We start from the raw sequence: 23456 nt of genomic DNA, 5'->3' as shown, positions 1-23456 counted from the left end.
TTTCAACTATCTGGGGTCTTGGGTGGGGTGGACTGGAAATGGGCCTAACCTTTGGCATTTTCCCCCACAAAATTACTACTCTCAGACTTGAACCTTTCTTGTCATGCTTGTAAGCCTGAGGTTTTACCATTACATCAAACAATGGCCCCTATTCGTGCATAATTGTATGTAATTTCTTCTGAGAGTTTAAAGAACCTGCTCAGAACTGTATATATAATTGAATAGGCGAATAAACAAGCAATATAATAGTTTGTTTGGTTCAAGTCATTGATTGCATTGTTTTGAAAGTATTATAGTGGTTTTTCAAGGGCTAGAATAGTTTTTTTTTTCTATCAAAAAAATAGTTTTTTTTTTTTGTTGGTTGTGGCTTGTTTGGGATTTTCTGTTTTTTACTGACAAGTCTGAGTTTGAGGAATATTAGGAGTGGAGTGATATATAAACTTGCCTTCAAGTGTTCCAGTATTATTTGGCTAAATAGAATTTTTTTTGATAATTAAGTGTGATTTTATTAACAAGAAATGAGAACTATTACAGGCATCCCAAGGAGAGGCACGAGGTACAACCTCTTCTGAAAAGAAAATTACAGATTAAACAGTAGGGAATAAATTACAAATACAAAGCAGCCCGTTACAATTTTCCCTATTAACCCCTTTTCTTGGTGGAACTATTAATCCCTTGTTTGGCATTGGCACGACACTCAGCTAGAGCATTTGCTGACCTTCACACCCAATGTAAGCTAATATTCATGTTTCTTGTTAGCCACTTAGATTTCTTTAAAAGATCCCTGTAGCACCAAAACACTGAGTCCAAATCTGCGAGCCACCCCACAACAACTTTAGAGTCTCTTTCAAGTATTAGATTTTCCTCACCAAGTTGATCTGCAATTTGAATACCTTTTAGGGCTGCTAATGGCTAACGGTTCAACCCTATTAGAGTCTGATGCAGGATCTTTGTGATTCAGCACTATTTTTGCAACCAAATTAGGTCTAGATGTGTAGCACAAACAAAGAACTAACAGAGAAAGAAGAGAAGAGAAAGGAAGAGATGGAAATAAGATGAAACTCTAGGCAATCACACCCAAGGGTGAGGGCAATCACAACAAATTTTGTAGAGAACTTTCTTTGTTCATTAGCAATTACCATTCTTCGAATGAGCCTTACAAGCTTAATGAGAATGAAGCTTCCAAAGGAAGAAACTTGCCCCTCCAAGTTAGCTTGCCCAACAAGCCACTTACAAAAAGAAGCTTGGTTAGACTAAACCTGCCCCAAACAATTACAAACATAAGACCAACCGCAGGGAGATTACTAGGCTAAGACCTGTTCCCTAACATAACCCCTAGATATGCAAAATTACAAAAATACCCTTTCCGTCTAGAAATGTAAGAAAGTCAAATAAATCCTGTGCAGCAGCAAATTCAGCCACACAAAGAGCACCTTAAGGAGGATTGAAGACTCTAGGGTCTTCCCAAGTTGATCCACTGTTAACTCAGCTCCCATGTGGTCCCCACGTCATCATAAGGGTGCCAAATAATTACAGGAGCAGATTTAGTTGTCTTTTGGTATGCCTTAAGTTGATCCCCATTAGAGTGTCCCAAACCCACTTGGGTAGAGAATAGAGGTAAGATGTTACAGTCCATTTTTTTTTGATGAATAATAAAGCATTTCGTTAAAATTAATTTAGATGAACTAACAACTGATGTAACACAACCCACGAGGTGTGAGATGCTGCCTCAAAAACAAAGTAAAATTATAATTTAGCCTAGAATAAGTGATCCTTGTTCACCCCTTACTTCTGCTTAGCTAGTAGGTCTGTCAATCCATTAGCTGATCTCCTCTCCCATATAACTTTAACTATTAAATTAGAAGTTAGTCACTTGAATCTTCTCATCCCCCCCTTGAAAGACCAAGCTACTGTCTCTGGTTCTTTCAGCCACTCAGTTACCTCTTTAGAGTCTCCTTCAATGACCAAATTCCTGAAGTTCAACTCTGTAGCAATTTGAGCTCCCTGTAAAACAACTTGGACCTTTGCACTAACCACATCTGCCACTCCAATTGGACCAGAGAATAAACCAACAATTTGGCCCTTCGCATTCCCGAATACACCTCCAATACCAGAGGGCCCAGGATTACCAAGGCCGTTTCTATCAAATTTTAGCTTTATGAAGTCTTCTTCCGGGGGCTTCTAGGCTACAACAAGTTTGTCCTTAACTGAAGAAGGTTTAGCAACTAATTCCCAGTTTCTCCATATGTCATCAAAGGAGAAGAGTGAAAATAGATCCAAAGCTGTAGCCCAGTTAATAACCCTAATCAGCAGACAGTCCCAAACAGTAGCCTCATCCCTTTCTTTATCATTGAAAATCTTGTTATCTCTTTCCTCCCAACTGTCCATACTAAAGCAGCCCTAACACATATCCCTAAAACTCTCCTCTTCACTTAGACCACCTGATTATTGTAAGGTCGGAAAGCCCCCCGATTTGCAAAGGCATCATCCACTTGCACCCAAAAAGGCCAAAAAAATTTTCCCGAAGTTTCACAATAATGGGGCAGGATATTAGAAGATGGTAACAACTTTTTCCATTTGCTTTGCAAAGGAAACACCAGCTTGGAGATATACAAAGGTTGGGTCTTTTCTTTTGTAGGTTATCCAAAGTGTTCAATTTCCCAATAGAGGCTTTCTAATAAAGGGCTTCGACCTTAGGGAGATTGGGCTTAGACCAGATTTCCTTAAAAAAGAAAGGAAGAGGGTTAGGGACAAAACACAATTGAGAGAAAAAAGAGGCATAAAAAAAAGACCATGAGAGTTGGGAGTCCAGATTCTAGCATCAAGTTTAGAGAAATCCAGACAAACCATGTCAAGGGATTTAGGTATCAAAGCAGCTCGATCAAGCTCAGAGTCTCTCAGGTCTCTTACGAACCCCAAATTTTAATTGAAACCAGAGGACAGGGAGAAAGAAACAAACCTTTGAGTGGGTTCATTTTTAAAGAGGGAAAGGGAATACAAAGATGGATAAAGGTCCTTAAGGGTGGAGTTACCAATCCAAGTGTCTTCCTTAAAGAGAACCATATCTCCAATACATACATCATACCTGATGAGGCTGAGGAATTAGGGATGGAAATAGCCTTTCATGTAGAGTTCAAAGTAGCCTGCCGAGACACTCTAGCATCCCAACCTTTACCTGCACGTCCACGAATACTTCCTACAACCTTATGCCAAAGCCTTTCTCTATTGGCCATCTCCATAGCCATTTAACAAATTGAGCAACATTCTTCTTCCCCCATGCTCAACCCCACTATATAGCTCCTTTAAAAATTGATCTTCAATTTAGAGACAAATTGAAGTTCATCTTTACACTTCCTTCAGGAGGAACCCATTCTGCATTTACTATCTTTCCTGGAAGAGCTAACTGCCACAACTGACTGGCTACACCAGAGGTCATCAAAGGAAAAGGATTGGAAGGAGTCCATAGTTCTCAACCAATGCACTGTTCTTGTCAAAATGCAGTCTTTGACATTTAGGAGGTTTCTTTCTTTTTCTTGAAAGATTCTTGCTTTCCTTTTTTCCCAATTGTCCAGAGAGCAGCTGCTTAATACATTTCCACATGCTCCACCCTCTTTTAGTGGGTCACCCAAAAGAAGGTTCAAACAATAGTCAAACATTTGTAGGTAGGTTCCACCTGCACCAGAACAAAACAAAAATCCAATTCCAAATAGTTGCAACAAAAGAGTAGGATATTAGTAAGTGAAAACAATCCTCACCATTTAGCTTTGCAAAGAATACACCAGTTAGGATACAAACACATAAAAGGCCTTTTTTTCTTTGAACTGTCCGAAGTATTGATTTTTCCATTGTGGAGGAGATACTTTGGTCATGTCTTTTTTCCATATTTTCAAATTGTTGGTTATATGGACATGGTTTGCCAATGTGCACTTCTGCCCCGTGCCCTCCAAAAGTATCTCCACAATGACCATGAACACGTATTCCTTGCTCGGGAACATCAGAAGATATAATATTTTCCATGTGTAGATTATTTGAAGTATCTATATATGCATGCATTTCCTTGCTTCTTATGATACATGATGCTAGTTTTTGGTACTGCAGGTTCTGTTCATCCGAAGCGGGGGATAATAAGTGTTTTGAGACATTGCCTTCACGGCGAACATGCTCATATATAGTGCGGTTGGAGGATATAGGTCGATGCTTGAGATGTGAATGCATTGTGACAGATGTATTTGGGAGGTCGAGTGAGCCTACAATTGCAGAAACTTCTCCCGTCTTGCCAGGTCCATTTTCTTTGCAGTCTATTTACTTTACTGAAGTCTCTTTTTCTTCTTTAGTTAATTGATATATTCAGTATGTCTATGCCATAGTGGAAATGTTCAATATCTGCTACAAAGTTTGAAGCTAATGTAAGATGTTTAATCACCTTTGAGATCTTGATTTCTTAGAGGGGAATCAAGGAAAACTTTTATATATGTAGTAAATCCAAGCAAATTTGAAAGTTGTGGGGAACCAATTCAGCTTTTTGGTCTACTATTTCAGCTGCCATATGTAAGATGTTGTATGAATGAATGCTAAGTCTCTTTTCCTAAACAGTAAACTGTCACTGGGTATTTAATTTGAATCCCAATGTCTTGAAAGCAAAAATCGTGCAAACACCCTGGATGCAAAGCATCGAGCTGCACATGGGGAATATCTGCCATACTTTTATGTTAAATTCATGTGGAGATATTCCCAGTGTTTAGCTGGATGCCATGCTCTTGTGCAATTTTTGCGTTCAGGAGATCCCATCTCATTTAATTCTTATTGTATGTTTCCTTTGTGCTTTGATCTGTTTGTTGGTCTTGCCTTAGCATTGCCAGTATGCTATATTAACATTATGATTATTGCTTTTGTTGGGGAATGTATTTTCATATTGTTGTTGTTTTTCTTTATTTGAGTTCTTTTGTTGCTTTGCAGGGATTCCCAAAATTGATAAACTAGAGATTGAGGGGAGGGGTTTTCACACCAACTTATACGCTGTCCGGGGCATTTATAGTGGAGGAAAGGAAGGGAAAAGCAGAATCCAGTGGCTTAGATCAATGGTTGGAAGCCCTGATCTTATATCTATGCCTGGTATGTTCAATTTGTGTCTGAGATGGTCATATCTATGTCTTTTCAAAATTCAAACCACCATATATACTGTAGTCGAGTAAAAAAATTTTCATGGTTATTCCAAGAAGGCATCAACATGATGCTTCAATGATTTTGGATTATTGACAGACATATTTTAATTGCTCTTCAGTGATTTAGGATTATTGACAGCCATATTTTAATTTCTGCTGTTTTATTTTTCATTGTACATGGTGATTTCAGATAACAACAACAACAACAACAACAACAACAACAATTATGATGATAATAATAATAATTTCTGTATCAGAATCCATGTAACAAAGACAAGAAGTCAAAACGGATGGCTAGACCAATTGGCTCGAGCTTGTCCCTGAGAAAGCCCTTTTATCTTTAACTTTCTTTTCTTAGCTTTTCACCTTTCTCTTTCGCTATATAGATGTAGTAAATTCAGGCATGTCTCTAATATTATATAATCCGTCATATTAAACAAAAATATGTGTGACTATATGAGAATTAATGTTATAAATGAACAAGTTAATATCTATTCAAATAACCCATTGACTGGGCCAAATGGTTAATTGGGTTGTTGACCAAGTCAAGGCTCTTTTTACAAAACAGTGGTCTGGGGAGAAATAGACTACATATAGTTTAAATTGTGACCTCACAACTTTACTTGCGTGACCTTGACAGATGAACTGCTGATGTGGAGAGAAATGTGGTTCCATTTTTTTAATATTGGTGTTTATAAGTGTTTTCAACCTGTGATTTACTAGGCTGGTTGGACTGGTTGACCCATCACTCAACCAGGATTCTAGGTCTATTTCAGCACCAAACCTTTTGCTTGCAAAATACTGTTGACTCAGTCAATGACCCTTTGACCCAATGGATTGAACTATTGAACCATTTGACCTGGTCAGTGGGTCATGGGTTAGATATTAAATATCAAAATTTCTGACTAATTTGTATTCCATTTTATCAATAAAAATAATTCTTGTTTGTTGCTCTTATTTTTTGTTTAATATGGTGAATATATATTATTAAAGATGCACCCAAATTTTTCTACAATTTTTTTGTATATATATATTTAAATTGTTTCTTTTTAATATGACATTGCTAGCTGACCCATTTGACCTTGATAGTTGAACTGCTGAGTGCTGACCCACCACCAGGATGGAAAAACAGTTTAATTTCTGGATCAATTTGAAAAACATGGGAAATTATCTAAAACCTTCCTTCACCTTTCTAATAATGTCTAGACTTTCAGATACCTTCAGGAATTGTTGAAGATATTCCTTTAAATGATAATAAGTAAATCATGATCATCATCAAGACCTTATCCCAACTATATTGGGGACTGATCTGGGTCCATGATCATGAGAATTTGGCAAAAGTTTTAGTGCCAGATGCCAACCTGATGCAAGCCGCCTCCTTTTTCTGGTCTTGGGACCGGAAGGTGTTTGATAAAACTGCACTCTGGCGGTACAGTGGCTGAAATCTTTGGAAATATTCACAGATTACACTGTGGATGACATGTTGAGGAAGTGGGGTGAAATTGCAAATTGCACGCAGGCCAAGTCAGTAATGAATGTGGCTTGGTCCCCCCCACCTAGTGGATTCTTGAAATTAAACTTTGATGGATGACCAAGTCATCTCTGCTATGTTTTTAGGCCCAATTGGAGTGGGTGACTCTCTTAGAGCTGAGATCTATGCAGTTATGGAAGGAGTCCGGAAAGCTAAGGAATTGAACATCAAGAAACTCATAATTGAAGGGGATTCAGAGGTGGTGATAGGGTGGCTGACTAAAGATCAAAATGATTTATGGAAGTATAATAATGAGAAGAGGAAATTCAAGTGGCTGGTGCGGGAGATGGAAGTTAAGACATGTTGGATTAAAAGATCAGCTAATTCCCTAGCTGACGGTTTAGCTAAACAAGGGGCAGAAAGGGATTCATTGTTTTGGGCTAAGCTGTAACGTTAGTGTCTTTGTCTTTTTCTTTTTTCCTTTCTTGAAGCTCTTTGTGACTCTTGGAAGATAATTGTGTTTGTCTTCCACTTGTAAATTTTATACTGATGAATTAATGAAGGTGTTATTGATCAATAAAAAAAAAAAAATAAAACTGCACTCTGGTTCAGTTTTGCAGGTGTTTGATAAAATACATTTGTGTTCTGAAAATGATAGTTATCACAAGTTCCAAGGCATGTTGGCATTAAAATTGAGAGCAAAGTTTGCATAAAAAAGTGGATACAAACTTTGCACTCAAAATTGGTCAGTATAAAAAAAATGGATTTCATTCTTGGTAAGAAAACAAAATTTATCAATGCAAAACTAAACCAACTTAGCATTTTCATGAACCAGCATGTTTGTTATTTGCACTCATCCCAAACAGAGCCTAAATGACAAGCAAATCAATGCCAATTTACTACTTTACCCATCACACATGCTATACTGAACAAACATGTACATTTTAATATTCTTTAAATGCCCTTAAATAATGATTGTTCTACAAATGAACAAAACGATGCTGATGTTACAGTTGAGAGTTGTGATACACATCCAAGTGACAAATTCTTGTTCATGAGAACATATCAATGTTAGGTACTGGTACATATTGGATAGTCATGATCAAAGTTTAGATCTTTGCAACAGATAGTGGACAACTAAATCAATGTATTTCATTGCTTTCTGAATCTTATAATTTGTGTATAGTTTGATTAATGATAGAATTAATCAATCAGTATTAAGGTCCATTTGGTTGATGATTGGAATCGAAATCAGAATCGGAATTGGAATCCCTTAGAATCAGAATTGGAATGGTCTATTCCTCCTACCTGTTTGGTTCAGGCATGAATCAAAATCCGATTCCGATTAATGATGTTTGGTTCATCAAGAGGCTGGAATCAGAAACAACCCTGATTTCCAATTTTGTCCCTAATAAAAAACATATAAAGAGATAAAAATCCATGAAGTCCAAGTTCAACACCATCCAATTAACATGTAAAGAAACAAGTACATAATTTTAGATTCAAGTAACATATAATGAGATTAAAAAACATGGAAGAAAAAGAAAAAGTGAACATATTGTTTCTGTGCATGAAAAAAAAAAAAGAAAAAAACATGGAATAGCCTTTCATTACATCAATTAATCAAATACCCAGATATTGATAAATGAAAAGTTAGATCAAACTCTGGTATAACTCAAGATATCGTACCCTTGTACATGTGGAGGCATAAATACTGATCTCAGAGCGTTCATTATGAGATCAATGAAAATTTGGCCTCCTTGTCAGTCTTGTGTCAGATAAGATTCCTTAAGATGAATTTAACTGCCAACTAGATAGCGAGTGTGAAAGCTTGTGTATGAATTAATATCTCACCAACAGAATATTTACAGAAAAATGATAAACAAGGATGCAGGGGCACCTGCATCAGGGAACACCCTTCTTTATATTTCAAAAAAAGCAGCTATAATCTTGTACAATTATGAACTCATATTAATTAAAATTACAGTTTTATAATGTTGTACAAGAAGGCTCAAACTACGGGCCTATTTCCTATTACACTATAGCCCATTTCTGGTTCATTTTCTCTCTGAAATGCTTTACAGCTCCTTTAGTGTCATATCCAGCCTCCTATTCTATGGGTTTTGGCTTAGGCCATTAAGTAGGACTAAAGCTCCAAATGGGTTTTGAATTAGGTCAATAAAGCAGCTGGTAATTAAAGAGGAAAGACATTAGTTAGAAGGATAAATATTTCTGCAGAAAGGGTTGTGATGAAAGCAATTAAATGTTCTCATGTACCTGTTCTTTCTTTAATGAAATCTGGTTATCTTTCTTTCAAAAAAAAAGAAAAAAACATGAAAGCAATTAAATGACAAGAATCAAAGAACATTGATTGAATGCCCTTGGAAACTGTGGTCTTTATTTTGGAAGTTAAAACCAGAAGTTCAACCAATCTTTAAGGGTAATTAAGTAGATCAATTTTACTGGTTTACTATTTGTACTGTTAGTAGATTAGGTTTAGGCTAATCTAGGGTAGGTATCCTATAAATGAGTGTTAAGGTTGCAATTAAAGTTGGAGAAGAAGATTACTGTTCTGCATTTAATGCTTTTGGAGCTTCTGTTATGGGGAGCATAAACAGTTTCTCTTGCAATTAAAGAAAAAAAATGGTTATCATTTGTTAGTTTGGCAGTTTTGATCAGTCAATCTGAGACCCTAGAATCCAATAATCCCATATAGGAAGTTAATGCCCTTCACTCCCCACTATCAGGGACATTTATGAGGGAGGGTAAAGGTGAAGGGATAGGAAACCCATCACATGGACGCCTAAGATTGCGGAATAAAGGGGGAAAATTTCAAAAATTTTTCATTTCCTTCAACTGGGAATCGAATTCCCTATTTAGAAAATCATATTTTCAAGGATCATTCTTGAACCATAAACTGAACCAGATCTGAACCAAAAGGAGGAGAGAGAGAGATAATACCTGATACAGAGAAATAATATCTCTCAATGGAGGTGTTCATGCCCAAGGTAGAAACCAAAATCTGCTCCCACTGAAGATGGTGCAGTGTAAGGTGGAGCAGAATCAGCAGTGTCCTTCCTAAGAACTTGATTCTTTCCAAGAATCACCTGGACGACTTGTGAATATAACTCCTACCAATCTTTTCTCCAAAAGATTGGAATCAAGATCCAATCTTGATTTCTCCCAAGCAATGGAGATCGAACTGCTATAGGCGGCTGCTGCAGGAAGGAGGCGACTAGAGAGTATTTGCAGGGTGCAGAATTCTCTCTTCTGTGATCTCAGCTCTGAAGACAAGACTGTTGCTGGTAATTGTGTTGGATGATGTGTCTAAAGGCTACCGTCCCCTCTTCCTTTTATAGACTTAAAGGGGTCAGCTCCTAATCCCATTAGGAGTTGTTAACCCAAATCATATCTGGATTAGAAGTCCCTTTAAGATAAGGGATAATCCTTATCTTATCTACAGATTAGATCCGCCAGCTCCTAATCTAATTAGGAAGTTTTCAAATCTAAATCTCATTTAGATCTTGGACTCTCTGAGTGGATAGGGTGTGGGTCCAATCCTATCAACTGATCTTATCTCAGAATTCGCCTCTTAAAGACTAATCAAATTAGCCAAGTTCGAAATGGGCTTAAGGCCCATTTAGGGTTATGTATTCATTTAGCCTTCCAAACTGCTGCCCATTTGGGCTTCCTTGTATGGCGTGGGACCCAAACATTGATCTACACATCAGCCACATGGGTTCAACCCAGCCTTTGTTACAAGGCCTGGCCGAATACATTGTTATGGACAGTTCACCCCCTGAAACCCATCAGATGGGCTCTATGGGCCCAACACTTACCCTAAATGGTCCCTGGGCCAAGCCACCTTGTAACACCCAGGGACTTTGGGCAGATGCAAGATTAGCCCATCAGGTATTATCCTCAATGGTCTTACACTTAATCTCTCAGCCCATAATGATCATACACAGCCCGACAAGAGAGGACCTCTCCCTCGGCTGCAAGGAAGACCCTATGTATAACTATTTGGAATGGGCCCAATCAGCCATGATGGTTATTGGAGGAAGGGGCAAAGTAGGGTATCTCTTGGGAGATGTGGTAGAACCTTCCAAGGGAGACCCTATGTATACCAAGTGGGTTCAAGAAAACTACTTGGTTATGACATGGCTCTGTAATTCTATGCAGCCCCATATCAGTCGAAATTACTCGTGGGCAAAGACAACCAAGGAGATATGGAATGTGATGAAAGAGACTTACTCCCAACCCCTTAGTGTTGCCAGAGCATATGAATTGAAATGTGAGGTGAATTCCCTTAAACAAGGAGAGAAACCGGTGTCGGTCTACTTCTCTACCTTGAAGTCCCTGTGGCCTGAGATTGATCACTTAGAGACTCTTGAGTGGGAGAGTCCCGAAGATGCTCAGATACATAAAAAGCACATCGAGACAAACAGAGTGTTTGAGTTCCTGGCAGGACTGAATTCAGAATATGATATTGTGAGGCAGCAGATTTTGACCAGAGATAGTGTTACCCTCTCTCAGGCATACTCCTTAGTGCATAGTGAAGAGACCAGGAGGAAAGTCATGATGCAACCTTAGTCGCTTACACCTGCCTTGGTAGCTGTCAAACCCAAAGCAGAGGGTGATTCAGAGAGGGACAGAAAAAAGGAATATAAAAGGGATGTGATGTGTAAGCATTGCAAGAAACCCAAACACACAAAAGAAACATGTTGGAAGTTGCATCCACATTTGGTCCCGACAAAGTTGAGAAATAAAAAGGGTAATGCTCATGTGGCTATGACTATTGGTTCAACATCCTCATCTGGCACAAGAGGCACACCATTAGAGACCCTAACTGCAGTTCGAGCTGCTTTAATACAGTTGGAGAAGGAAGTTGGCAGTTCAACTCAGTTACCGTAGTCATGGTCAGCCTCGGCCACATCGCCCTTTGCACACTTAGGTTCAGGTGCATCCTACCATATGACTAGCTTGCCCTCTTTGTTTATTACTTAATACTTATCTTCTGGTAGGGATAAAGTATCTATAGCTGATGGCTCTCTTGTCCCAATTTCTGGCAAGGGTGACATCAAACTGTCAGATACTATATCCTTGTCCTCTGTCTTGCATGTTCCTAAATTGGATACTAACCTCCTTTCCGTTAGTAGTATTACCAAACATTTGAACTGCTTAGTAACTTTCTTTCCTGACCGATGTGTTTTTCAGGACCTGGAGACAAAGGTGATTGGGACTGGCCGTGAGACGAATGGGATCTATCTGCTCGGGGAGAGTTCTCGTCGGGAAGAGTCAGTAGATAAGAAGTTACTTTTTTCTCAGGTTGTGAGTCCGGTTATGCTTTGGCATAACCGATTGGGTCATTTATCTTTTCGGTCCTTGAAGAGTCTGTTTCCTACTTTGTTTGAGTCTGCTGAGTCATCTCAGTTGAAGTGTGAAAGTTGTGAGTTTGCTAAACATTGTAGAAACTCTTATTCATTGAGTAATAAAAGGAGTAATGGTTCTTTTGATATTGTGCATACTGATGTTTGGGGGCCATTTCACATTCCTTCTATGGGTGGGTACAAGTATTTTTTGTTATTTGTTAATGACCACACCTGATTTTCTTGGGTTTATCTTATGCATTCACGAGATGAGGTGCCTGCCCTGACCAAAAACTTCCACCAAATGATCCTAACCCAGTTTGATGCTAGGATCAAAGTGCTTAGATCTGATAATGCAAAGGAATACTTTGCTAAGCCATTGGCATCGTACCTCCTTAATCATGGGGTTATCCACCAGAGCACTTGCCCTCATACAACTCAGCAGAATAGGGTTGCAGAAAGGAAGAATAGGCACATCTTGGAGGTGGCTAGAAGTATTATGTTTACCTCCAATGTCCCTATTCGCTTCTGGGGTGATGCTATCCTTACGGCGGTATATCTTATTAATCGGATTCCTTCTCGGGTTCTTGATATGAAACCTCCTTTTTCCCTTCTATACCCTAATGAGGAGTTGTTCACTATTCCCCTCAAGACATTTGGTTGTACCTGTTTTGTTTAGCTTCTCGGTCCCCATCACTCCAAGTTTGAACCCAAGGCCTCCAAATGCATATTTCTTTGTTATGCACAAATTCAAAAGGGTTATTGCTGTTATGATCCTGTCTCAGGGAAGAAGTTTGTATCCATGGATGTCACTTTCTTTGAGAAGACACCCTACTATTCTCGGGTCTCTCCTCAGGGGGAGAGTAGTGAGCGTGGAGATTTGGGTCCTTTTCTTCAGGGGGAGTGCAGTGAGGACAGGGTTAATACTTTTGGGGCTGTTTCCTTACCTATTCTAGTTGGTGATGAGGGCTGCAGTAGCGAGGGTGGTCAGAGGGATCGGGAGTTGAGAGTCTATCACAGGCGATACAGGCAGGTTGATCCCGGTCATCAGCAGTCCTGGCCAGCTCCAACCTCTTCTGCGGCTCCAAGTCCAGATATTATAGTCCCAGGGCCCACAAAGACTCCTTCCATTGTTGCTCTTTCACCCTCTGCAGATGACCTTGACCTTCCCATTGCCCTCCGTAAAGGAAAATGACATTGCACCACATCTACAGCCCACTGCATCTCCCAGTTTTTATCCTATGATCGTCTATCTCCCTCCTACAGGTCCTATCTCACCTCCGTTGCTGATGTCCCTATTCTGAGAACAGTGCAAGAAGCCTTATCAGTCCCGGAGTGGAGAGGTGCAATGCAAGTTGAAATGGATGCCCTGTTGAAAAATAATACCTGGGAGCTAGTTGACTTGCCCAAAGGAAAGAAACCGGTTGGATGCAGGTGGGTATTTACTATGAAGCACAATGCAGATGGTTCCATTGAGAGGTACAAAGCCTGGCTAGTTGCAAAAGGGTTCACTTAGACTTATGGTATAGATTACTTGGAGACATTTGCCTCGGTAGCCAAGATGACCACCATTCGGGTTCTATTATCTCTTGTAGCAAGCTACACTTGGCCTTTGTACCAAATGGATATTAAGAATGCCTTCCTGAATGGGGACTTGCAGGAAGAGGTTTACATGCAGTTGTCTCTTGGATTCTATGATACAGAGGCAGGTAAGAAGGTTTGTCAGCTCAATAAGGCATTGTATGGTTTGAAGCAGTCACCTAGAGCTTGGTTTGACAGATTTAGATTAGCCCTTGGGAAGTTCGGTTATGTACATGCCCAGTCGGATCATACACTGTTCATCAAGAGAGTGGAGTCGTCACTGACACTACTTGCAGTATATGTTGATGATATTGTGGTGACAGGAAATGACAACCATGAGATTGAGTCCCTCAAACAGCTCATTCATCAAGAGTTTGAAGTGAAAGATCTGGGTACACTACTGTATTTTTTGGGTATTGAGGTTGTTAGATCTAAATAGGGGATCTTTGTCTCTCAGAGGAAATATGTTTTATTGGTTGAAACTGGAAAGCTGGGTGTCAAACCTGCAGTTACACCCATTGAACAGAACCACAGGATTAGTGTAGAGAGTGGGGAGCTTCTTGAAGACAAAGTTATGTTCCAGCGGTTAGTGGGAAAGCTCTTGTATCTATGCCTCATCCGGCCAATTATCAGTTATGCCGTTAGTGTTGTCAGTCAGTACATGCATTCTCCTAGAACCATGCACCTTCTAGCAGTAGAAAGAATACTAGCATACTTGAAGAGATGCTCGGGTAGAGGTATACTGTTCAAGAACAATGACCACATGAAGGTGGAAGTCTATACGGATGCCGATTGGGCTGGGAGTGTTGATGAAAGGTCTACCTCTGGATATTATGCTCTTGTGGGAGGTAACCTAGTCTCTTGGAGGAATAAGAAACAGAGTGTTGTCTCTCGATCCAGTGCTGAAGCTGAGTACAGGTCAATGGCTAACGGAGTGGCTGAAATTCTTTGGCTGAGATCACTACTTGAGGAGTTGGGTATTGAGTATGAGAAGCCCCTGATGCTGTATTGTGATAATCAAGCGGCTATTAATATAGCACACAACCCAGTGCAGCATGACAGGACTAAACATATTGAAGTTGATTGACACTTTGTACGAGAGAGGGTCTCATCACAAGAAGTGTGTCTCTCATACATCACCTCCAACTTGCAGCTGGCAGATATCCTCACCAAAGCTGTACCATGGAAGAAGCTAGAGGCAGATCTATCCAAGTTGGGAATGATAAACATTTACTCAACTTGAGGAGAAGTGTAGAGAACACTGATGTGGTTCCCACAGCTACGGTCCTACTGTGTTCGTAGGGTAGAAGATGTTCTAGTCTGCCTAGGGTTAGCTATTGGTCATTTAGTTGTTTCAGTTGTTATTTATTTCAGTCTTAATTTTTTCTCTATTTGCTATGTAAAGACTAAGGGCAGATCTGTCCTTTCCATGTAATGAGCATAACCTATAAATATTAATTAAAGTGGCGGCGGCAGAACATTAAGCTTCTGCTCCTCCTTTCAACTCTTGTGTTCTACTGCTTCTCCTCCCTCTTCCTCTTCTTTCCTCTTACCTTTCTTCTTACTTTCGATCCTGAAATCCATTAGGGTTCAAGACTGATAACAGTCCTGAACTTCTACTTTATTTATTTGCCATGTAAGCAGTAAGGGTAATTCAGCCCTTTCATCTTTATTTAAACATTAATATAAATTGTAGAGTGGGGCGACAATCTTAGTCAACTCTATTTCTGAATTCTCCTCTACTTGTCCTCTTCTCTTGTCTCCCTCTCTCTTTTGTCAATCTTTTTATTTTGATTATTTCATGTTGAACCTAGGACCGATTGCAGTCCTATTCGACCACTAGGCGCACATCTCACCTTGCACCTTGTGCCTCGGGCACAAATTGACCCCTGCGCCTTTTTTGTGCCTTGCGCTTTTAAAACACTGGGCGAAAAGATGGGCCATTTTGGTAAACGAATGAATGTAGATTCTTTCATAGTGTGACCTTTATCTTGCCTTAGCATGTAAGATTTGCTCTTTGCAGGACCTGGTTGGACAAAAATATAGGACTTATTTGACAGGCATTTAAAATTTTGACTGAAATGCTTCGCATGATTGGTTGTGTGCAATGATACCCCAATATGGTGCATAGCAGCAACAAGATTGTAAATAAAAAAAAACCTGCATAATAGTTATTGTGCATGGGTCTTTTTGCTTGAATGTCTGTGCAGAATATGTGATGTTGAGCTTAAGGCCGTGAATATGGGCTGGCCTAGAATTTGAATCTCCTAATTGATGATCCTCTGTGGGTTTGACTGTTTTTGTTAGTTCTGCATTGCGACAGGAAGCTTGTCTATTGCTCTTTACCATCATAGTAGGGATGTATCTTTTGTTTTCTTTTATCTCCTCTCTTTTATGAGAGTTTAAGCCAGTTTATCAACATATTCTGAGCTTCAAATTTTTTATTTATCTTGTATATTGTTCATGAGCTACTTGTTATTTGCAGGTGAGACAGGGAGGATGTATGAAGCTAATGTTGATGATGTGGGGTACAGGCTTGTGGCAATTTATACTCCTGTGAGAGAGGATGGAGTTGAAGGGCAACCTATTTCTGCATCTACGGAGCCAATAGCTGTTGGTAAATTCCAAACTCCATCTTGCCACTGTTGTTTAGATGTCAGCTGTCTATATTAGATATTTTAGCTGCTTCTGTGATTAAACAAATTATGGCCTCTACTTGATTCCCTTTGATCAGTCATTTGGTCTTGCCCAGTTGCTACTCATGATTGGTTGTGATTGCTTAGCATATTAATCATTGATATTTGATTGTCTATGCATAAATTCTTCATTAAGTAACTATCAATTTTATGTTCTGTTTAAACTTCTATTTTGTGTTCTGGATAACTAAGCTACCACATATGTTGGTCCAATTGCCTTAGCTTGTGTTCCATATAGAGTGATTTGTTTATTTGTTGAACCTGTATTCTTGATGTGGCTTTTCTTATATATAAAGTTGATAGAATTTTATTAAAACAAAAGAGAGAGATTGAGGAGTGCAATTAGATATTCAAATCTAGGGCTTTACTTTGTTTTATGCAAATTCATTTAGCTGGTTACAAATTTCACTTTTATAGCTCAGCCCCTACTACAATAATACAAATTTCAATTTTAATCTAAGTGGGTAAGATACAATAGCTATATTATGAACAAAATTCTCCTTGATTTTTGTGCCTTTATTGATGATGAAAAATTACTATGCTGGAACTAGATACAGGTGAAGCTTCTAGAAATTATTTAGGTTTTATCAAGGACCAAACCATTCCATTGGGTAGCTCTCAAGAAGATTCAAATTCAATCTAATAAGACGTAAATCTGGTGGTACTTGAAGTTAGGAATTGGTTAATCACTTGTAATGATGTCTAAATCTGGTTATCCTTGATGCTTTTATCTATTACTGTATTTCTATTCTTTTACATCTTTCTTTTATATCATTAACTAACAACAATCAATTTGAGAACAAAAATCATCCATAGCAATCAGAGTATATTAATATATTACTGCAAAAAAAAATGTATAACCCTTTCTCTTGTAAAAGTGTGAGAGAAAGAGACCATATATAGCTTAAATCAAATAGCACACAAAAAATGTGCATGGCATTGAAATACAAACAGCTTAATTGCTGTGACCCCATATCTGGGGTCCTCCGCTTAATTTTAGCTCTACCAAGTATCAACCGTACTCCTTTTTCAGCTAGGTCATTGATTCATCTTGGTCCTATCTGAACATGCTTTTGTCCCATAGGTTTGAAAGGAATATCTGGCAATCCATAGTTATTTTGAATGTCAATGTTCAAATTGTTCACTACTTGAAAGTACCTTCAATGGTCAACTTGCTCCTCTGGAATCCAATGCCATTTTTTGCCCATGTGATAGATTAGCTTGGCTCTTAGAGTGGATTCTTCCCTTAAACTGCTCTAGTTCTAGTAGCTCATGATAATGTTTTTTTTTTTTTTTTTTTTATGAATAATAATGATTTTTAAATTGTCATGAATGACACCTCTGATATGCAAAGACCCATCTATGTCAAAATCAAAGAAAATTTCTGTTTTCTCCTGCATTCTTTACAATTGTCAGTGTATGTTACCTTAATTGCCATGTTGTCCTTGTACCTTACTTATCAGTGTAAAACTGTCAATTGCTCAGTTGCTTAGAAAAATCTGTGTTTGTGCACATGCGCACACACGTACGTGTATTTTTCGTCTTAATATTTAGGCTGTGGTTGTTGATCTGTTTGCAGAGCCTGATGTCCACAAAGAAGTAAAGCAAAAGCTGGATCTTGGAGCTGTCAAGTTTGAGGTGATTGTTTTCCTTTTTATTTTCTTTTTTTTTTAGCTTAGAACCCTTTTTTGTGTGCATGCTGCAGGGAGAAAAGAACTGTGTATTAAACATTTTGATATTTTCATGAAGTACATATACACCAATTTTATATATTTCCTGTTTTTCATTTTTAGTAAGAAAATTATTTCCTAGAACTATGCATCCAATACATGTCTATCCAGAACCAAATATAAGACCACTGTCCTGTAAGATACGAACCCCCAATACAAGTTTTGTCTATTTGGCTTCTCTACCTAAATAGACTATTTGGATTCACCACATTCGTTTTTGGGATTCCCAGTTCTTATAAATGTTGTCCTGGTTCAAGCTACCAAAAAAACATTTGTTAGCAGGTTTTACAGCTTATGAATATTTACTATTTTAAGACTATTTGTATGTAAAATAGCTTTAACAGATGGTTTGGAACCATTTCTACTCACCCAATTTACATTGTTCTCCAGACCCAAATATAAGACCATTATCCTGTACGATATGAACCCCCAATACAAGTTATTTTTTTTTCCTTTTATGAAGGTGATGTAATATTGTATTAAAGAGTGAATGTGCAACGGAATTCTGTACAATACATCCACAAGTACTCAAGTATCCTCAAGAAGGTTTACAGCCAATAAGGAAGATGAGAAGTCATTCTCCTAGAAAAGAGCTGAGGTTGATAACCGTTGCTTAAAAGCCTCAGTAATACCATTAATCACTCTTTCCACAGGGCTACTCTTCTGCTCAAAAACTTGAGAATTAATTTCCAGGCAGATATACCAAAAAACTGGCAAGGGATAGTAGACCAAAATTCACTACCTTTCCTGTCCGTGCCAGCTACTTCCCATCCCTTTAATAAAGCCTGAGCAGATTCTGAGAGCATGCATCCGTTGTACGAAATGGCCTTGTAAAAGAAAACCCAAATCTTACGAGTGAAGGTACAGTGGAGGAAAAGGAATACGGGACAAAAGGAATCTTACAGGTTTTGTCTGTTTGCTTCTTCTCTACCTGGCTTACTTTTATTTTTTCCTTTGAATAGAGCAATGCATGTTGGAATTGGATCAGACTGGATAATCGGATTATTTGGATCCGCCAAATCAGGTTTTAGGATTCCCTGTTTTTAGAAATGTTGACTTGGTCAAAGCTACCAAAAAAAAAATTGTTAGTAGGTGTTATGCTTATGAACATTTATTGTTTTGAGACAATTTTGATGTAAAATTGCTTTACTCTTAAATGTTTTGAGACTGTTTGTGCTAGTAGGTGTTATGACTAATTGTTTTGAGACTATTTAATTTTCATATTTCCTAGTTTATATATATATACAACAAATTAATATTTTTAATTTCTTTATACATTTTCGGATACAATGTTTTTCTTTCATAGTTAATTTGTATACTTTCTATTAAACTATACTATTTTTAATATGAAATTGTTTATTAGAATTAAACGGCTTGAGAAAGGTCTAATAAAGGACTGTCTTCTTAGAAGAGTGATTCAGATTCAAGACCCCTCCTGCCCAGTGTGAACTGAATTCGGAGAGCTTGGATAATTTGTTTATCCACTCCTGGTGGTGTACGATATCTGATTACACTTTTTATGAGCTACAAATCTCTCTCAGGTGCCTCCTAGGAATCTGAGGGAGCTCCTTTCTAGTTGGTGACCTCTGGGTTCAAGTTCAGTGGATAAACAAAACTGGAGTCTGACTCCTCAGCTGTGGTTTAGACAGTTTGGACTGAGAAAAAATATAATCTTCCAGAGGAACATCAGCAGGTTGATGAGCTGGTCAGAGCTGCTGTTGGAATATTGGTCTCCTGCACTGCAGTTACCAGGGATCCTTTCAGCAGCCCGTTTCTAATTTCTTGCAATCTGTAAATCTGCAGTATATTTGATTTATAGTGGTTTGTGGGAATGGGTTCACTGGTTGTAACTCCATTCTCATGTATCGTGCTATTTTCATTATATTCTTATGCTATTTTATGATTTTTTTTATTAAGTTGGGACTGTGACTAATATTCAAATTGATGGGTCCCACTATGGTGCCTTGGGTGAACATGTGAATGAGTTGCCATTCTAACATGTACATTAAGAGAATCTTTTCGGGTTAAAAGAGATACTATGAGATATTTTTGAGTTTAAAATGTTTTTTTTTTTTTTATTTATGGTTGATTAGTTTATACTAAAATATTCTTTTTTTTTTCCAGTTTTAACGCTTTTTATGAGGCATATGCTTCGCAAATTTGAAGTGCAAAGTGGTCAGGTATATGCCTCTCAAAAATTGAGGTGGTAGTCTCTAGGATAGGGGTAAGGCGCCTGGGGTTAGGCATTTTGGCTCCACCTCACCTCACCTTTTAAAACCATGGTCCATTCCAAGTCTGACAACATTGGGAAAGTAGGTAAAAAAATATAATGACTTTGGTGCTAAGGTACTTATGTTATAGGAGTTAATTTAATTAGTTCATGAAGTCAACTTTTTTTCTGCCATTGAAATTTGAGATGAGAAAGTTCTCATTCATTTGAGTTAGTGGTTCAATTAAAACTTCATAATCAACTAATATTGCTGACTTTCCTGCAAAGAACAATTTCTGATCTTGTTGGAGAGTGTAAGTTAATTAATAGGCATTCAATAAAAGAAAAGATTAAAAGATTATTTATTTATCAAAAAAAAAGATTAAAAGATTATTTTAATTTTCTGATTGTTGCTTTTACTGGAAGCAGGCTTTGTGTGACAAGGACCGTTCTCCAAAAAAGGTGCTCATCTTTTTATTTACATGAACTTTTCATTTCTTCCCTGTTTCTCGTCTTAGTAAATTAATTTGTCTTAGTATTACCTACATACTTGTTGAAAGTAAAGCTTAGACCTTCATCATTGCAGGTTCCTGGAGCTGGAAGTCTGGAAAGAAGAATTCTAGAAGTTAACAGAAAGAGAGTAAAGGTTGTGAAGCCTGGTTCAAAGACTTCCTTCCCAACTACTGAAATCCGTGGAAGTTATTCTCCTCCTTTTCATGTAAGTCTTTCCTCCAAGTCAGGATTCTTCAACTTTTCCTAAGGTCAACGCCATTTGAGGGGTTGGAGGATCAATGCCGCATTTCATTCCATTTGTGGGACATGGAGTGCCAATGGCCCCTACTGTTTCCACATAAGTTAGGAAAGAGGTCTGAGGTGTTCTTTGTCCAAGAGGATGAACTATCTGGTTAAATTGTAGCTTTAGGAGTAGTTTCCTACCAGTAACAGTGGAAAAACTATGAAACACCTATTAATTTGATTCAGCTGTCCTTTTTCAGAAATTCCATTTCCAAACCATAACAAATAATACTGATCATTTGATTGCAAGGCTCTGTCAAGGACAATTTTGTCATATTTTCTTTCTTCCGTTACAAAATGGCAAATAATTCAATGAGTGCAATCAGTTAACCAACCTGTTCTTTGGGATGGGATAAATCAGCAGATTAATTGACAATTACCTGGTGTATGTGGTAGTACAAGACTGGTAGTCCATGTAGCATTTTAGAAAAATGTTTTTTCCAACATTGACTCTTCATGCCATCTATAGAATTTTTTGTATGAGTTGATACAAGAATAATATCTTAGCTTCTTTATACTCTGTATTTGTAATACTTCAGATTTAGCAGAAATTGTTAATAATAAAGTAAAATCATCACCATAATATTTTAAAAAAATGTATATATGAATCTCTTATGTTGGATAGTCTGCCAAAAATCTATCCGTTATGAATCTATACTGTCATACTGATGTTAAAAGCATGAATGCTTCTTAAACTGCTTTTGTTCCTAACAAGCAGTTTGGATACAAGGTCTCATTATTGGATACTCTCTTAATCTCTTATTGTGATTGATTGGATGAGGAAGATACCTAGTGGGCTTTAGAGGTTAAACTATGAAGTAAAGGATATGACACCTGGATACGTCTACATGATTAGCATATTGGTTTTAAAACCCAAATCCAATTAAATTTGGCAAGTTTTGAAAGAGACTTTGCTCTCCTTGGATAGTTGGAATATATGAAGACATCTTCCAAATTCTCCTAATTAACAGTTACTATTGATGACCCAGAAAATGCCATTTGCTGGCTTGAGATGCATTTCATTCTTGCTGTTACATTTGCCAAGTAATGTGCTATACGCAAATTGTATTGGGGTGTCGGACTGCTGTAGTACTGTTCTCTATTTTTTGTTGGTTTCTCCTCTTCAGTCCATAGGTTGAGGTGCCCTTTTCTCCCTTACCTAAAATTGTAAATATGCAGGTGGAGCTTTTCCGAAACGACCAACATCGTCTCAGGATTGTAGTGGACAGCGAGAATGAAGTGGACCTGATGGTGCAGACTCGACATATGCGAGATATTGTTGTTCTTGTGATCCGAGGCCTTGCACAAAGATTCAATAGCACTTCCCTCAATTCGCTTCTCAAAATAGAGACATGAATATAAATTGTAAAGAAAGTAGTCACTGGATCAACAAAGTACACAATCTTTGGATTTAGGTAGGGAATTGCATAGCTTTTTCCCCCTGATTCTTAGTTTTTTGTCACGGCACTGTTGCTGTCATTGTTATTGTCGTTTTAAGTCGGGAAATCTTGTGCAAGCAACGGTTTTGCGGCATCGTTTTTTTCTTTGTAAATTATATTCTATCTTGTGGTCATGGTATTCTTATAGTTGTGTATACAGACTTTGTAAGCAAGGCATGTGGGTATGTATTATTAATTGATTTACTTTCTTTGTAATTTCTAGTGTATTATCACCAAGGATAAATGCCAATTTCTGAATGTTTGTGATCATGACCGCTGCCAATTAGCAATATGCTTGGGAATTAGGAGGAAGGGGGTGGAATCATCAGTTGAATTCTTGGAGTCCTTGGTGGAAGATTAATGCTACCAATGGCATTGTACAGGCTACAGGCCTTACTGGAGTATAAAGAGAATGGGAGATCTCCTAAAAGCAGAAATCGTGTGACTGGATGCCGTGCTATCAGGGTTAATGATTTTTGCTTCCAGGAAATCCCGTCTTGAGTATAGGTGTAAAGCAGCTTGGATGATTAATGTCTGATTTACCAGAATATTAACAGCATCTTATCTCAATGGAAGTAACCTGTGCTTTGAGCGTAGTGACACTTAATAGACCGACTTTCACTTGTGATGCCATATCCTGTACTTTAGGCTGTTTGGTTGCAGGGCAAGTTTATTTGGACTAGTACGAGTAATTATTTTGCATGTTTCATACTGATTTTCTAAAAACCAAATAATTATTTTTCTTATTTTATTCTAAAAATTAAATAAAAATTAGGAAAAGTAAATATGTAATAGAAATATTGAATGGATTTATGGACATAATAGATCAAGTAATTATTTTGCATGTTCATTCTAATTTTCTAAAACTAAATAATTATTTATTTTTATTCAAATAATTATTTTTCATGCTTTATTCTAAAATTTAAATTACAATTAAGAAAAGTAAATATGTAACAGAAAGATTGAATGGATTTGATCTATGGACATGGTACATCATCCATGGA

General features: G+C 37.8%; 1 protein-coding gene across 5 annotated transcripts in view; it reads left to right on the top strand.

The window, feature by feature from the left end:
* The window catches only part of AIR9 (Outer arm dynein light chain 1 protein), a 93431-nt gene extending 70763 nt beyond the window's left edge, over positions 1-22668 (top strand). For 3 of the 5 annotated variants that reach the window (XM_088976849.1, XM_088976847.1, XM_088976848.1), the window contains exons 32-38: positions 4099-4280; positions 4957-5112; positions 16069-16200; positions 17859-17917; positions 20648-20680; positions 20805-20936; positions 22193-22668. In XM_088976849.1, the coding sequence (XP_088832975.1) occupies positions 4099-4280; positions 4957-5112; positions 16069-16200; positions 17859-17917; positions 20648-20680; positions 20805-20936; positions 22193-22369 (871 nt within the window). In that variant the 3' untranslated portion in view covers positions 22370-22668. Of the gene's footprint in view, positions 1-4098; positions 4281-4956; positions 5113-16068; positions 16201-17858; positions 17918-20133; positions 20208-20647; positions 20681-20804; positions 20937-22192 lie in introns of those variants that run through there. The other 2 variants (XM_088976850.1, XM_088976851.1) reach the window with 2 other exon arrangements.
* The last annotated feature ends 788 nt before the right edge of the window (positions 22669-23456 follow it).

This window comes from Nelumbo lutea, chromosome 3 (genome assembly GCF_056320005.1).
Source record: "Nelumbo lutea isolate HS-2025 chromosome 3, American lotus-T2T, whole genome shotgun sequence".
NCBI lineage: Eukaryota > Viridiplantae > Streptophyta > Magnoliopsida > Proteales > Nelumbonaceae > Nelumbo > Nelumbo lutea.
Note: the sequence above shows the minus strand (reverse complement) of the source record. Positions and strands in the feature narration are given on the sequence as shown.